At 43.2% G+C, this 15025-nt stretch overlaps 1 protein-coding gene across 1 annotated transcript; it reads left to right on the top strand.

Annotated features, from left to right (window-relative positions):
• Nucleotides 1-649: 649 nt before the first annotated feature.
• LOC115319466 lies at nucleotides 650-13220 on the top strand. The gene is made up of 6 exons (XM_040216569.1): nucleotides 650-781; nucleotides 5036-5184; nucleotides 6216-6289; nucleotides 7686-7721; nucleotides 9456-9536; nucleotides 13069-13220. Exons 1-6 carry the CDS (start codon nucleotides 650-652, stop codon nucleotides 13218-13220), a joined length of 624 nt encoding a protein of 207 aa, XP_040072503.1.
• The last annotated feature ends 1805 nt before the right edge of the window (nucleotides 13221-15025 follow it).

The following is a 15025-nucleotide window of genomic DNA, read 5'->3' as shown; positions in this document are numbered from 1 at the left end:
TCGTCTGCTTCTTGCAAAGAGGTTAGGGTAACGTCAGAACGATGCCCAATTCTGATTGGCTTTCATTGGAAGGATAATGGGTAGAGCTAAGTGATAGATGCCTTAAATTCTACCCACTTTTTTCAATCAGCCAGTAAAAAAGCATGGCGTTCTCACATCATCGCAACCCCTATCCAAGAAGTAGGCGAACTTGCGTTCCCATTGCCCAGCAATTTCGCAAGTGTTTCGGAAGCACCTGCTCCCTGGCACTTCAGGCAAGCGGGAGAACACACCCTCCTCATTAACTACACTCATGGGTCATTGCAGCGGCTAGCGTTTTCGCGGTTTCTCGGCTCTTATTTCTCGGCCCAAAATAAGAGCGCCCTCTGTCACAAAAAGAAGGAAACGCTCTCATTTCTCTATTCACCCTTCTACCGCAGCGGGAACGCCGCAAAGACTACAAAAAAAAAAAAGCAACCGAAGCTCAATTAAGTTGAAATTGACATTTCTTGTTGCCGTTAAAATTAACTCCAGCTGTGTGTACTTCAAAGCAAGCACTCGTGACGTCAAATCTACAAACAAATATAATATCGCCGCGGGGTCAACAAAAAGGAAAAGAAGCGCTTTCGCTAGCTCGTCGAAATACTTCTACTTCGTTGTACTTTTCCAAATGAGCCAAGTGTTTTCAATGCTTTCTTCCCTGCTGCTTGCGCTGACAGCAATGGTGACAAAATGTCACTGCGACGACTGCGACCCCACCGAGATCGAAAAGTATTTCGAGGAGCCTCCCGATGCGTGGAAGGTATTTTGCTTTATATTATTATCCTTATCACTGACCTAAACATTAGCGTAGACCTTTTAAGGTCGCTTCCTTATGGAGGTATTTGCTCGGTCCCTGGACTGTCCAGACACAAGGAGCTTCAAAATTCTACACAAAAAAGAGCTAATTAGCCTGTTGAAAACATGACCCGCAGCTCTCCAGGTAAATAAGGTGGCACATATAATCAAATTTAATTATAATCAGTTCGATATTTTGTTTATGCCTTTGGGAACTGTGCGCATTAGCGAGAAAGCAGTACAGTAAAAAATTATCTTGTAATTTTACACTAGATCTAAATATATATGTTTAACATATATCACTATAGTTTCATCATGTGAAGTTCCTCTTAAACTGTATGTTATGCACTTCCCGTTCTACTGGATCTCCGAACATATTCACCCTCCAGTCGGGAAACGAAAATGTGGCAACTAAAAGTAAATTTAACACTATATTTTGACGACTGTCACTAAAGTAAAATATGCTTTACTTATTATTTTAGAAAAGTTTCATAAAATATCAGTTCGCGGCATATGGTCATGGTTTATGCCAAAGGCATTGTCGCAGCCATGACAAGTATTGCGTTTTTATTTTATTTTTATTTTCACTTCGCTCAGTTTAGTAGCTCTGTAGTCATTACAAATGATATATACATTATTATTTACATATTTACATTGAAAGTTAAACACGGGTCAGCCTGAGGGAACGAAGATCCATTGCTGGTTGCTGCAGTTCGACCGGCGTTCTTTCGCGACTGCGATGGTGTCGGGCTGCTCGAGTCTCTAGCCTTGCTCCTGCTTGGCTTGATGCCAGATGCGCGCGCTTGTGCGCGGTACTCTGGCTTGTTCAATATTGGTCGCTATAGGGTGCCTCAATGTCCTTCTGTTTAGGGTGATGCCACCCTTTGTAGTACCCTATGCCGACAGCACGCGCTCACGGGGAAAATACAAAGAAATCAACGATAACAAAATGTCGCCATAATACAGTCAACGCCACAAACGCGTGCAGGGCCACGCTCTTTCACGCGCTTCTCAACAAAAAATAAAAATAAACGTGTGAGACAAAATGGCGAGATGCCACCACCCTAAGCAAAGCGCACATGAAGGCACCCTAGGTCGCTACAGCTCCCAGAGAGTGAACGGGAGGCGCCTCGGTCGGGTACTAGTCAGCGCGGATGGGGAGCGAAAATGGCAACTTTACGAAGACCAAACCACCAAACAATTTGGCACGAGCGCCGTTTTAAAGTTCGGCAGAGCACTCAGAGGTTTGAGCTCAAGATTGTATCTGATGAGTACAACCCCTGGGCGTCTCAGATTGCCGAAAATGCCGCATAAGGTGGTGCTACTCGTCAAACCAAACTAAATTGTGCATGGAGCTCGCTTGCCCCTTTGCATTTAATTGCACTATAATTATAAATTGTGCAGTCGGCTTTGCCATAATAGAGCTATTCTTTACTTAGTGCTCACCAAAATATGTTCGCCACAAAGGTAAGTTTCTGAGGATTTGTCATCGTTCACTTGAAATGTCTTGACATGCCGTTTAGACGTTGATATTGTTTTAATGTCTTGTAACCACCTTGATAATTAAAAATATGTTATTTTGGCAACAAATGAATTTTTATATTGATCGGGATAATGTATTTCTAGCTACGCACTATCTATAGATCACACACAGTACTACGGGTTTCTGAAACGCCTCACCTCATCATATAACCTTTACTTTCCCACGTTTACAAGCATGGCAAAGACGATCAGATCTCCGGTGATTTGGCCATTTGCACAGAAGTGGTGACAATTTGTGGAGTACGGCCTATGGGCGCTGCCATCTTGTTGCTCATCGGTGTATGGATCGAATGAAAGTGAACCATTCATTGGTTTCCAGACTGGTTTCGATGTGTGCTTTGCCGCCGACTTTAGCGGAACTACTTTTCCAAGTAGCGCTGCTTCTGGTCGTGAAGACTGTCTCTTGGACTGGTATGCTCTCTGATGCCAACCCGAAATAAGCAATTGTCTTTGGTGCTTCAAATCATTCCCCTGTTTTTTTGTTTATTTTACTTCTGTGCAAGGGAACGATGATGTTTATGTAACATCATCGTTCCCTCGAGTGATATTATCCATTTTAGTTGCGACCACTTGCTTCATACTTAATAAATAATAAAATTATCAAATTCCTTTACTCAAACTACTTACTTTTTATTGCAATTCATGTTAAAGGTCATCTAAAAAGAAATAAAGGGACACTGACACCCCTCAAAACATTTTTTGTATATTTTGCCAGGCGATACAATATGGTGTCAGAAGTCTACGCAATCAATATTTTAGTACATATTTTATATTTTTAATGAATTAAAGAAAAAACGAAACTGCTTGAAACCGTAACCGAAACTGAACTGGGGTAGAAGGATTGTAGAGAAGGTGGGATTTGGTCGAGAGTCACGTAAGCCCACCCAACCGCATTTTTTTTTCCTTCTTTTTTTTCTCTTTTTTTTTTTTTTTTAGTGTGAAGCAGGCAAAAATTGCTCGCCTCGCACTTCGCAGAAAAAGAACGAAAACGACAAGCAGTGCGTCTTGACGTTTCCTAGTTTCTCAAGCTCTTACCCATTCGGGTTCGTAAGATCGACGAGCCCCGTCTTCGGCCAGGCGAAGGGGCGAAGGCTCGGCGACGTCTTCGTGCGAATCAGCTTGGTGGTCGGGCGTGCCGTACGGATCCTAATAGTTTCGATCTGTAAACGATCTCCCTTCCAATCCTAGGTAGATTCGCCGGTACAACGAACAATTCTGAAGTAGAGGTCTCACGGCCGTCGACCGCCGCCATCGCTCAGCTCGCTTCGTTCAGCCGTCCAACCGCAACTCCCGCGACCACAGCGATACAACGCCATGTTGCAAATTACGCAGAGAATGCACAGTGTGCTTCCGTTTCTCGGTGCAAGTTTCTTTCTTTTTTTTTTTTGTTCAATCAATGAATATGCAGTTTTTAGAGCGCAGCTCTTAGGCGCCCGTTTCCGGCTTGAGCGGCGTCGCCGTCGCCATCGGCGTAACCGCGCGTTCCATTATGGGACCTTTCCCATAATGACGTCACACGTGTCGTTGCGTGTGACGTCACGGGGGTCACACGTGTCGCTACCCGTGACGTAACGGGTGTCACGAGCGACGTCCCGAGGGTCACGAGTGACGTCATGAAGGTCACAAGGATGGTCACGACCTTCACGAGTGACGGCACGAGGGTTTCTAGGGTCACAAGTAACGTCACGACTGGCGTCGCGAGGGTCACAAGTGACGTCATGAAGGTCACTCGTGAAGGTCACATTGATGGTCACAACCTTCACAAGGCCTTCAAGAGTGACGTCACGAGGGTCACTACGAGGTTCACGAGGGTCACGAGTAACGTCACGAGCGACTTCGCGAGGGTCACGAGTGACGTCATGAAGGTCACTCGTGAAGGTCACGACGATGGTCACGACCTTCACGAGGCCTTCACGAGTGACGTCACGACGGTCACGAGTAACGTCACGTGTGACGTTCCGAGGGTCACGAGTGACGTCACGAGGGGGGAGGGAGGCAGAGAGGAGGGGAGGAGAATAAGAGGAGGAAGGAGGAGGGGAGGGGAAGGAGGAGCGGGAGGAGGAGAAGGAGAGGAGAAGGAAAGAGGAGGAGGGGCACACACTCCTCTTCGTATCCTCCCCTCCTCCTCCTCAAGAGCTGCGCTCTAATTCGGCATTACTGGGAATTTTATACGTCTTTCAATTTTTAAGTCACAAAAATAAGCATCATATCTTTTTTTTAATATTGAGTGTGTGCTTTAGATGACCCACGACTTTGATTATATTTTGTGTGTGTTTTAAACCATAGAAAACAGCACGTGACAACGGAGAAGAGAGTGAGCGCGACTCAAACCGGCCAGTTCTCGATCGGCGGTTTTCGGGCAGAAAGAAAACGAGTTTCCAGCTGCAAATTTTGTTCTGGGTAGTTTGGCTTTGCATGTGTCATGTACAAATAAAAACCTTAACGAGCATAAATTCCCTGTCAGTGTCACTTTAAACGCATGAAAGACATAATTTGTCATGTTGTGTTAACTTACGTCATTATAATATATATCGCCCCATTGTCCACACCGGCTGCCTATTTCACGGTTTAATGTGTGAAAGGTTCACGTGTTATGAAGTGCTAACAGTTAGGAGTCTACGTGTTATTTTGTTCAATAATATTTTCACCCTTCTTTTACAATTACAGCTGGAGATAGACGCTCCATGATATATTTTATCTCGTGTATCACTCAAACAAAATTGAATTCGATAAAGATCATTTTTGTTTGGGTGCACTCAGAAATACAATTAACTCTCAAGAGAAAAAAGCACAGTACATATTTTATTACTGGAATGATTCACAAAGGTAAGTGCTTCTGTTTATTAGCAACGTTTTACACAATTTACAGAAAATTTCTCAAGAGCAATGCGAAAGTTTTAATCCGTTTTTAGCTATATGCGCAGATGAACCCTTCTCCTGCTATAATTATTTTGCTGCATCTTTCTAGTTTTTATTATGAAATCTGCGATTAAAATTTGTATCAAAAATATCTGCTGGGCTAATTGGGTACCATATCAAGAGCGTAATAGCGCGACAAACGCGCAATTACTCTCTATTATTTGAGCCGATAAACTGTTAAGATTATGCAGTAATGCATCAAATCAATAAGCGAAATGCATCTGTGCGGTCATTTATAAAATCCCGCTCCCGCGTGGAAAAGTGTGTTGGGCCAGTCTGAAAGACAACATGACCGGTGTGTGAAGATCAGACTAAGAGAACACTGCCTCTTGCCCAAGTCATTCAAGGCAGGATATCTTGCTATACAATTCGGTCGACTTTAAACGCACACCAGTAATCCCTAAATTTTAGTACCGAAAGGGCGTCATATCCAAAGTCAGGGAGAGGTCGTCTGAAACCGTCATGGCCAAAGAGGGACACATAGTTAAGTATCAGTGCGCCCTCGGTAGCATCATTGACTAAGAAAATGTACTATATGAACTGTAGTTTCTAATGCTGAGTAAATATAAAACTTATTTTTCTAGATAACAGAAAGTGTAAAACAGAGAGAGGACGAAACACAGACGAGTGAATTTCTGTTTTAATTTTTTTAGTGTTTTATGCTTGAAACTTTTGTTAAATCGAGTCCAAGTTTTTGAAACTCCAAATTTACATCGTTTCTGTTTCCTCTCCTTTATATTTATTCTCACCGTACTTTTCAAAAGCGCTTTATTTTTGTAATCTTTATTTTGATTCAGTGATCACGAAATTATAGACCCTGCCTTAGCATTGAAATGTCACTGGCGTGATAGCACTTGCCCTGTTCACATCCTTTACTCCTCCTTGTCCGTCGCGTTGTTTGCCTTTTTGATATCATATATATATTCGCACTCTTCCAGAGTAACAGGATTTGTAAATGTGGAAGCTCGAAAGAGCGACAAAGCATATGAAAAGGAAAATTATTTTCTTGTGGGTAAGAATATACATAATTAGTAAACTAATGCAAGCAACCTTCAGTTAGGAAACTAGTGCTTTGCTCACACGTAAACCATAAATATTTATTACCAATCCCAATTCCAACATCGACGACGTCCAGATATCTTCACACAGGACGCTTTAGGGAGTATCAAATGTGGAACTCAGAAAGTAACAAAGAGATCTTTGCTTGCCTATACTATGTTGAAAAAAAAAAACTTTTCACATCGTTCAATTTGCACATGTTTTGCCGCATTTTTACTTCTGTTCAGAAAGCAGGGGTGACAAGGAGTCTTACTCACCACAGTATTACAATATTGCAAGCATATTGGAACTTTTTCATAGGCATTGTAATACGGTTATATATTCACAGCACATAAATTATAAGAAATATATATTACGTGTCATAATTGCTGCGAAGTGTTGTTGGGGGCGCGATGTGCGAGCACTTGACTTATTATAGTCGATATTTTCACAAATCGTGGAGAAATATGCGTGGTATACGCACTTGGCTTCCTCGCTCTAAATACTGAATTATTCCCAAACTTTCTGTGACTGGTGAATTTTTTTACAAACATATATATTAATCGATATAAATAATTTTTTTATCGTTTTTGCATCAGGTGCAGTCTGAAATATATTTTAAAAAAATATTGTATTCTAGAGACTGTTGATCGTGAGAGACAGTATGGTACAGCAACAAGAGCTTGTCACATGACCGGAGACGATGCATGCGGGAATATATCAAGCTGTTCTTACCCAGAAGAAGCCTTGGCATTTTCTTAAAATCGCAATGCGCTACTTATTGCGAAAAGTGTTGGCCCTCATGAGGAATGTTTAGACACGTATTTGTTACCTTCTTTCACCTGTCCCATTTTAAGTTACGAAAGTTGTTGTTACAGGATGAGCTCATACTTTTACTTTCCGCGCAAGAAAAAGTTTAATTTAAAAATCCTTACGTTTAAACTCGGAGCTTGGCAGGACAAATATATTTTTTATCAATCTGAAATGTTATTAAAAATTATTGAAGGACTTGGCAATAAGCATTTTAATTAACTCGAGCAAATTCACATCATTCGAAGAATATCACGAGTATATTCCCAAATGACTGTAAGTGTGTTTCGCGGCCAGTAAAAAAAAAACACAATAATTATTTATGTCAGTATCACTGAACCTTGCCCATGTCCCTTAAAAGGGCATTTCAAATCGATTTAGGAGTGTAAATATTCAATTAGTACTGTAATACTCATTCGTAGATTAATACATATTAAAATGCCATATTTTTATGCATATTACGATGTAGAAACTTGCAACGAATTGAATATTTTTTAAGACATTGATATCATATAATGTATTTATGGAATGTAAACGAGTCCTACACATTTTCATTGCAGATGATTCAACGGAAGCACGTCCTGCTAAACAATCAAGTAAGCCCTGTCTTTGAAAGAATAATTTATAGTGTCATGTTATGCGACATTGGATACCCAGCGGCACAATAGTTTGGGCTCAAATCTCTTCGTTTGAGTTTTGCGAACTTGTGGCTCTAGCCCGAAAACGCTAAGGTAGGTCAAAATTTCACCTCCTGTGGCCAGAGTATGAGTATCTTGACCCTAATGCGCCAAAGCATTGTGCCAAAGTTATGCTTCACTGCTGGTTGTTTGGCTGTCATCTGGCATCTTTGGGCCTAAATCACCAAAAAAGTGCCATGTTGAGGCTTCACTTCGGGTTGATTTGGTTTTTGTGCCGCAACTTTGGGCCAAAATTGTCAAACAAGTGCCAAATCTAGGTTTCACTGTTGGTTATTCAGTTTATACTTGGCATCTTTCGCTGAATTCTGGCACTTTGTGAATTATGCGGCGGGCCAGAGAAAAGCCAAAGGAACGCCAAAGAAAAGTACGCTGGCACTAACACCTTGGAGCAAAACCGTATCTGATCCAAGTCAGGACACTAGGATTGTCAAGCTTGGACCAAGTCAGGCGTTTCACTGGTGTGCAACCTGTGTAAAACGTAGAGATTCATTATTTTATGTAGAAAGAACTCTCTCAAAATATTCAGTAGTTCAAATTTAGCATTTACAACAAAGCTATAGGCATTACATAGTTCATAAAAAACACAATAATAAAGAGTAATGTTTATATTTTCATTCTACAACCTTGTTCACATTCCTCTTTCTTACAAATCGGTACTCAAAATAAGCCAAAAAATCTGATATTTTTTCTATAATAAAAAGCTATAAGATTCGTTTAAAAAGTAGCCCTTGCAGGTCCAAGGTAGGAACCATGAGCAATCAAATATTCCTCTACAAAATGCTATAGAGATAAAATATTTGAAAACAAATGGAAATGAAAACTATCTAATGATTTCATTCATTTAACCTTATTAGCCAAGGTGTGGTAGCGAGGTCATGAATGCGGCGTGAGTGCAATAATTCATCTTTGAAATATTTGTATGTTTGGTGTAATATGGTATTCTATCTGTCGTACTAACATGGCATAATAATTGTTGGATTTACAAAATATTCTGATTCAGCTATTCAGTGGCAAATTTACGCTATACCAGGCTGAATTAGTAGAGCCGAGATAGCTCCAGATATTTCGCCTCGAATTGACAACATCACTATCGGTTCAGTTATTGAACGGTTGAGCAATTGCGAGTCGATCCGGCGACCGAGACATATACCTAGAAAAGGTGGTCGCAGTAAAAGTATGTAGTACTCTAAGGTTTCTTATAATTAGAAACTTTCGGCGCTTTGTTTCCACTTAGTGCCAGTATAAAGATCTCCGGGCAGCCTAAGTTCGCCATTGAATATTGTGGTGCAGAATTTTGGATTCCAGTATTTAACACCACCAGCAATGGGCAACCAATATGAAATGTACCAGCTAATTCGAAAACATAGGGGCAAAGTAGCGAAGGTAGGGTGATTCGTTTTCTGATTATGACGTCACATTTTTGCCTTCACGTCTCATAATGATTAGCATTATCAGAAGGAAACGACGCTTTTTATGAACACTTATTTTAATTATTTTCAGCTATATAAACGCACGCTATTTAGGAAACATATTCTATGACCCTTGTCAGTTGCTCGTCTGATACATATTATTGCCATTTTTTTCAATCAGTTAAAAGCTAATTGAATTGCGTTTTTACCTTTATTCACACAGGTGGAAAAAGGGAAGAAAAGATTTACCAGTTGCTTTTCACCGACTACAAATCATGTGCTGTTCTGAAATCTGCATACTTGGGTATTTCATAATACAACATTTAGAACACTAAACAAAATATCCTTTAACAAGAGTACAAAAGTTTACTTAAAGGACATAGACTCTGTTGATACACCTAGAGGCTAAATTCTTACAAACTTATCAGTGGTATTTTAATAAGCATGTACGGTTTAAGAACTACTGTACTTCAGTGCATAAAAAACTTGCATCATTTTCATCTTCCTTTTGTACGTACGTACATATCAGCGTGTATGAAATATGAATAATCTGAACTACTAATAGGGTGGTCCAAGTCACCAGGCTCCATCTAAAAGGGACCGTAAAAATCGACGCCTGCACGTAGCAATCTAAACTTTTCGTCAAAGGTGTATTTCACAGGTCGGTTTTTTCTTGTAAAATTACAAAGCGCAGTTCGTTTTCTATAAAAAATAAGGCCAAGAAACTTGCGAAGGTCTACGGCGGGCAGCGACGCAGACGACAGGGGTTCAGTGGCGGGGTGTGTTTGGCGTTCGTACTGATAGATGGCGTCAGGAAAAGCGTCCGAAGGTGCAACTACAGTGGCTTAAAGGGGGTAGTGTGGTTATCGCGTAGCCTCCACCATGCATCGGCAACGGCCGCTCCTTAGAAGACGGTATAGGTGGCGCTTCGATCCGCAGCTCCGTTGGGTGCCTCAATCGGCCGGCAGATAGAGGCACCCTAACACGCTTCACAACTAATATAAATATTTCAAAAACAATTATTTGTTTCCAGTGAACTTACAACGACATGATTTGTGTTTGAAGGAGAATAAAACTGTGAAACTAGCAGACGACAGTGTAGTCGACAGCTGCGAATCGGCCGGAGCTGGCCGGAGCCAAGCTGACCAAGCGGCCAAGCCGGAGCCATAGCCGGAACGACGGTGCTGCAAGCGCCAGCGCCCACCCGCGGCCGTCTTCCAATGCTGTGCCGCTTCTCCGGTTTCGTTCGTTACACTACCCCCTTTAAGCCACTGTAGTGCAGCCGACCAGCGAAAGATAGCAGACGACACGCAGACAAAATCCGTTGGCAGCAAAAGCGCCGCCCTTATGCAGACGCGTTTTTTTTTACTTGACGTTTTGCTTCGATTGTCTGCATTTATTTTTTAACCGAAGGTACTATCGGGGAAAAATGAAATGCGAACGGAGGAGCGCGTGGCTCGCGGTACAGGCTGCGCCGCCTGGAAGTGAACCTAGGGGCGAGGGTGCGTGACCTACTTCGATGTGTTCACGCCCCTCGATTGGCGCTCCCCCAGCTTCGGCAGTGCGCCTCTCAGTGCGCTGAAAGCTGTCACCGCTATCTTTGCCTGCTCGGCCGGTGCGGTGAGCTTCTTTGCGCCGCACGCGCTGAGCCAGCAAAGATAGCGGTGATAGCTCTCAGCGCACCAAGAGGCGCACTGCTGAAGCTTGGGGAGCGCAGAGGGAGGGGCGTGAACACGTCGGAGTAGGCCACGCACCCTCGCTCCTAGGCTCACTTCCAGGCGGCGCTGCCTGTACCGCGATCCAAGCGCTCCTCTGTTCGCATTTCATTTTTCCCCGATAGTACATTTCAAAAAGATTATGTTCATTTTAATAAACCACGGTGGTGGCGAGCCGTCGCTATACGGAGGTAGCGCCATCTATCAATACGAACGCCAAACACACCCCGCTACTGGACCCCTGTCGTATGCGTCGCTGCACGCCGTAGACCCTGGCAAGTTTCTTGGCCTTATTTTCTTACAGAAAGAAAACTACACTTCGAAATTTTACAAAAAGAAAAGACCTGTGAAATACACCTTTGACGAAAAGTTTAGATTGCTACGTGCAGGCGTCGATTTTTACGGTCCATTTTACATCGAGCCTGGTGACTTGTACCACCCTATACATCAACTTGTATTATAATTAGGTTATATTTATGATATTTAAGAGAACTAGCCTATGTCTCCCGAGCAATGCACCCAAGGCAGAGCGAACTTCGAAAAGACATTGAATAATCAAGGTCAAAACAAATTTAAAACATCAATGTTGTGTCGATTTTTCTAAATACAAATTTAGCGTGTTTGAAAAACACGCGTCGCGACTAGAAAGGTCGTTTTGATATCCAATGTAACTGGCACGCAAAGCAACTTTGCATGGGGGTTTTAAGATATGCTCGGAGTTGCAAGAAAGTTACGGTTGTCTATACTAAGCTAAGAGCAATTGAGTGCGCGCTCAAAACATAACAAATTATCGGTATCAGTCGTATACGGTCAGTGTTAATATTTCCTAACAAAGTGTATTCCAAAGGATTAAGCCTAGATTTTTCTTTATTCCAAAAACTGTTTTATTGTATCCCAAGTTGTTGAATGTTATACTGAGGCTTCACATTTTCCAAATGTACTCTGCCATTCTAGCGTAGCACTCTGCCATTGTCAAAGGTTCCATGAACGCAGTTCTATAAAAATGAAGGCTTACGTGGTCTATCTTAGGCGGTGACGGAGGTTAGCGAGCTTAAAGTGTACCGAAGCATTGCAAGTCGTAATAAAAGCTAGAGTGACTTCATGTGAACTCCGCTTGTGATGGAAAAAATATTTTGTTACAACATTGTCTCAGCCCTGGTTACTTTCGCCAATTTCGCCGGCCACGACCAATCACCACGATAATTCCTATCAGGGCTAGAAAGTACCGGATGTACTGTAACTTCCGTTGAACAACTACAAGTCGCTGATCAGACAAAGCTGTAGCCGACATAATATTCTCAACACAAAAGCTGGTTAAGTGTGCGATATATTTAGAAGGAATACGCTTGCTTTGGTAAGGGCAGCTTGCAATAAAGAAAGCTAAAACAAAATCGAAGCTTAGGCGTCAGAAATTACAATTTTGACTTGTCAATAATACTCGCGTTTTATTAGAAGCAACTATTCTTCTGGCTTGCCCCAACACAATCCAAAACGGTGGAGTAAACAAAGCGCAAAGTACAACAACAGCCACACCCACAGCCGGCGAACCGCCCCGCGTAAGATGGCCCTATGAAAACGGAAGTGGCCGCACAATTTTGCCGGAGTCTGTAGACTGACACTGACTCTATTTTTTTTCCATTTTTGGGGATATGCTTAGGAAACAAGTATGTAATGGGAAGGATATGGGGCAGGGAAACAGACAGTTGGCACCACCCTAAGCGGAGTTTACATAAAAGTGTCCTAATAAACACATTTCATCGATTGAACTAGGAGAAGATGAAATCATGGTAGGAAACAAGTTGAAAAAAAAATCAGAACACTCTGCTACCGCTAATTTTAATTTCACAAACACGCAGCAGTAGAAGACGAGAGCGCGCGCGGGTTAATGAAGTATTCAAACAAACTAAGCCCAGTTGAAAATTTAATCACAGCATGTGTACGTCTCATACCATGTTATTTTCCTGGTAAAAAAAGGCGCACAACAAATAATCAAGAAAAACATTGCAGATAATTTTAGATTATTTCAACCATGCCGAGTGTTTCAAATAATCTCAAAAAGTTGGAATAACCTACCAATGCCAGTTTACTTACAATAGCGCTTTCCTTTCGGCTATGTTCCAGGAGTTCAAGTATGGGTAACGCATACCTACTTGAAAACTCACAATGATGTGCCATATGGATGTTCCTTGGCTTATGATTTGATAGCCGACCAAAACAAAACCATCGCGTATGACTGGAAAAAATGTGGTGTTTTTAAGCATACCGAGCTATAGAAAATAAAACGTATGGTCTTCCTACATGCGTGCGATTGAGTCTTCACTACGTAGAGATTTTTCAGTTATAGATTATCTTCAAACAGACACCCTATTTTAGGGGTGTTTGAGTTATTACGGGTGTGAACATAAGAAACGCTTTTAATATACTAAGCCTTCTTCATTCTTAGCATACAGACAATTCGCCCCTTTCACGTACTATCGTGTCAAAAGCAGTTTTAACACAGACTATACTGTGTATTTCTTCGCGGTAATCTTGTACAGATGAACGTGCTATGTAATTTAAGCCTCAACTGCGTGAACATTGCCCCGCGTAGCGTCTATCAAAGACACTCATACGAAAGCTAGTGCTTCAGCGAAACAGGAAAGCAAAGTTCACGTCCCTTTGCGATTGCGAACCCCAGTTTCAGCCCTGCAACTCGTATTTCGCTACTCTGCTTTTCCCGAAACACCCGCTTATTTTCTTCTTTTCATATCCTCCAGCTAACCCTTTCACTATTTTTGCAAGCATGCTCGCTAACCACCTTATAGGTATAGGCCTCACAGAGGACCGTTTTATTGCGTTTGAAAGGAAGTCAAGACTTACGTCTGTCCCTCCCACACGTCATCACAAGTGGGCCCACGCGGCACCTCTGCAGCTTGCGTCAGCGATGCCTCCAGCGCGTCTTGCAGCGTCTCACAACAAGTGAGACGCCAGCACACTGCGTCGCCGAGACAGACGCATCTGCCGCTTTGCGGCGACTCTCATCGAGATTCAATATGCTTGACGCATGGGGAAACTCGGGGTTCCACTAACGTTGACGTCATGCGCTGGCCTTGTTTTCGAAGTGGCATTGGTCTGGCTACCTACGTCGAGCGAAGACCGCGAGTCCTCAGGACATCCGTGCTTCACACGATGCTTGGCAACCATTCAAGGAGTGTAGATGCTTTTACATCCAAGTAGATGTAAAAGCATCAAGGAGGTCGACCTCATACGGATGACACATGCCCTCACCCTCAGCCGCATCACGTACCTCAAGCTCACAAAGAAGGACAAGGCGCAAATAAATATTATCATCAGGGAAGCCAACTAGTTGAAGCTGGGGCTTCTCATATACATGTCGACCAGGCACGAAGCCAGGATTTCGTTTCAAGAGGGGGGGGGGGGGGGGTGGGCGCTCATGTCAAAATGCTGTATGAGGGGGAGGGGAGAGAGGAGGTCCCAGCAAAATGGAAGATTTCGGGGGGGGGGCGGCCTCATGCCCCCCACCCCCCTGGCTACGTGCCTGAAGTCGACTAAGAGACTGCTTAGTCTAGGGGTCCAAAAGACGACATGGAAAATGCAGAAGCGCACACCAAAAAACACCGTATACGACTCTTGACCACCTCAACAGGCAAACACATGCTGAGAACCCTCGGCTTCGCTATCCCGAGAGAGATGTAGGAAACGACGCAGATTCCGGAGGAAATCCGCGAGAAGATCCAGGTTAACCCTATCTCTGGCAACATGAACCCGACACTACATGCAGGTAGGCTGGCGGCGAGAGCCCAATTCCTCGCAAAAGAATACCGCGGGAAGAAGTACGCCAGATACAGAGAGGCAGCAACGCACCCCACCGGAACCATAGCGGCGGCATGCGTCGTCAGACCGTGCGGCGGACCTCTGGTCATTGCCTTGCTATGTACGAATCTCCCGGTCGTGGCGGAGGAGCTGGACATCGCACTAGCTCTCACCGCCGCCACCCCAGAATCACCGCCGCTCCTGACAGACTCTCAGGCATGCCTACGACGCTACCTCGCCGGAAGAATCTCACCTCAAGCGCTCC

This window comes from Ixodes scapularis, unplaced genomic scaffold (genome assembly GCF_016920785.2).
Source record: "Ixodes scapularis isolate PalLabHiFi unplaced genomic scaffold, ASM1692078v2 PGA_scaffold11__112_contigs__length_91849675, whole genome shotgun sequence".
Classification (NCBI taxonomy): Eukaryota; Metazoa; Arthropoda; class Arachnida; order Ixodida; family Ixodidae; genus Ixodes; species Ixodes scapularis.
The sequence above is the reverse complement of the archived record's forward strand: the minus strand, read 5'-3'. Positions and strand labels throughout refer to the sequence as shown.

Coding starts and splice junctions, on each gene's coding strand:
- LOC115319466 (XM_040216569.1), top strand. CDS start 650: ATGAGCCAAGTGTTTTCAATGCTTTCTTCCCTGCTGCTTGCGCTGACA. Junction 5,185..6,215: donor TACTGGAATGATTCACAAAG/GTAAGTGCTTCT, acceptor GCACTCTTCCAG/AGTAACAGGATTTGTAAATG. Junction 6,290..7,685: donor GGAAAATTATTTTCTTGTGG/GTAAGAATATAC, acceptor TTTTCATTGCAG/ATGATTCAACGGAAGCACGT.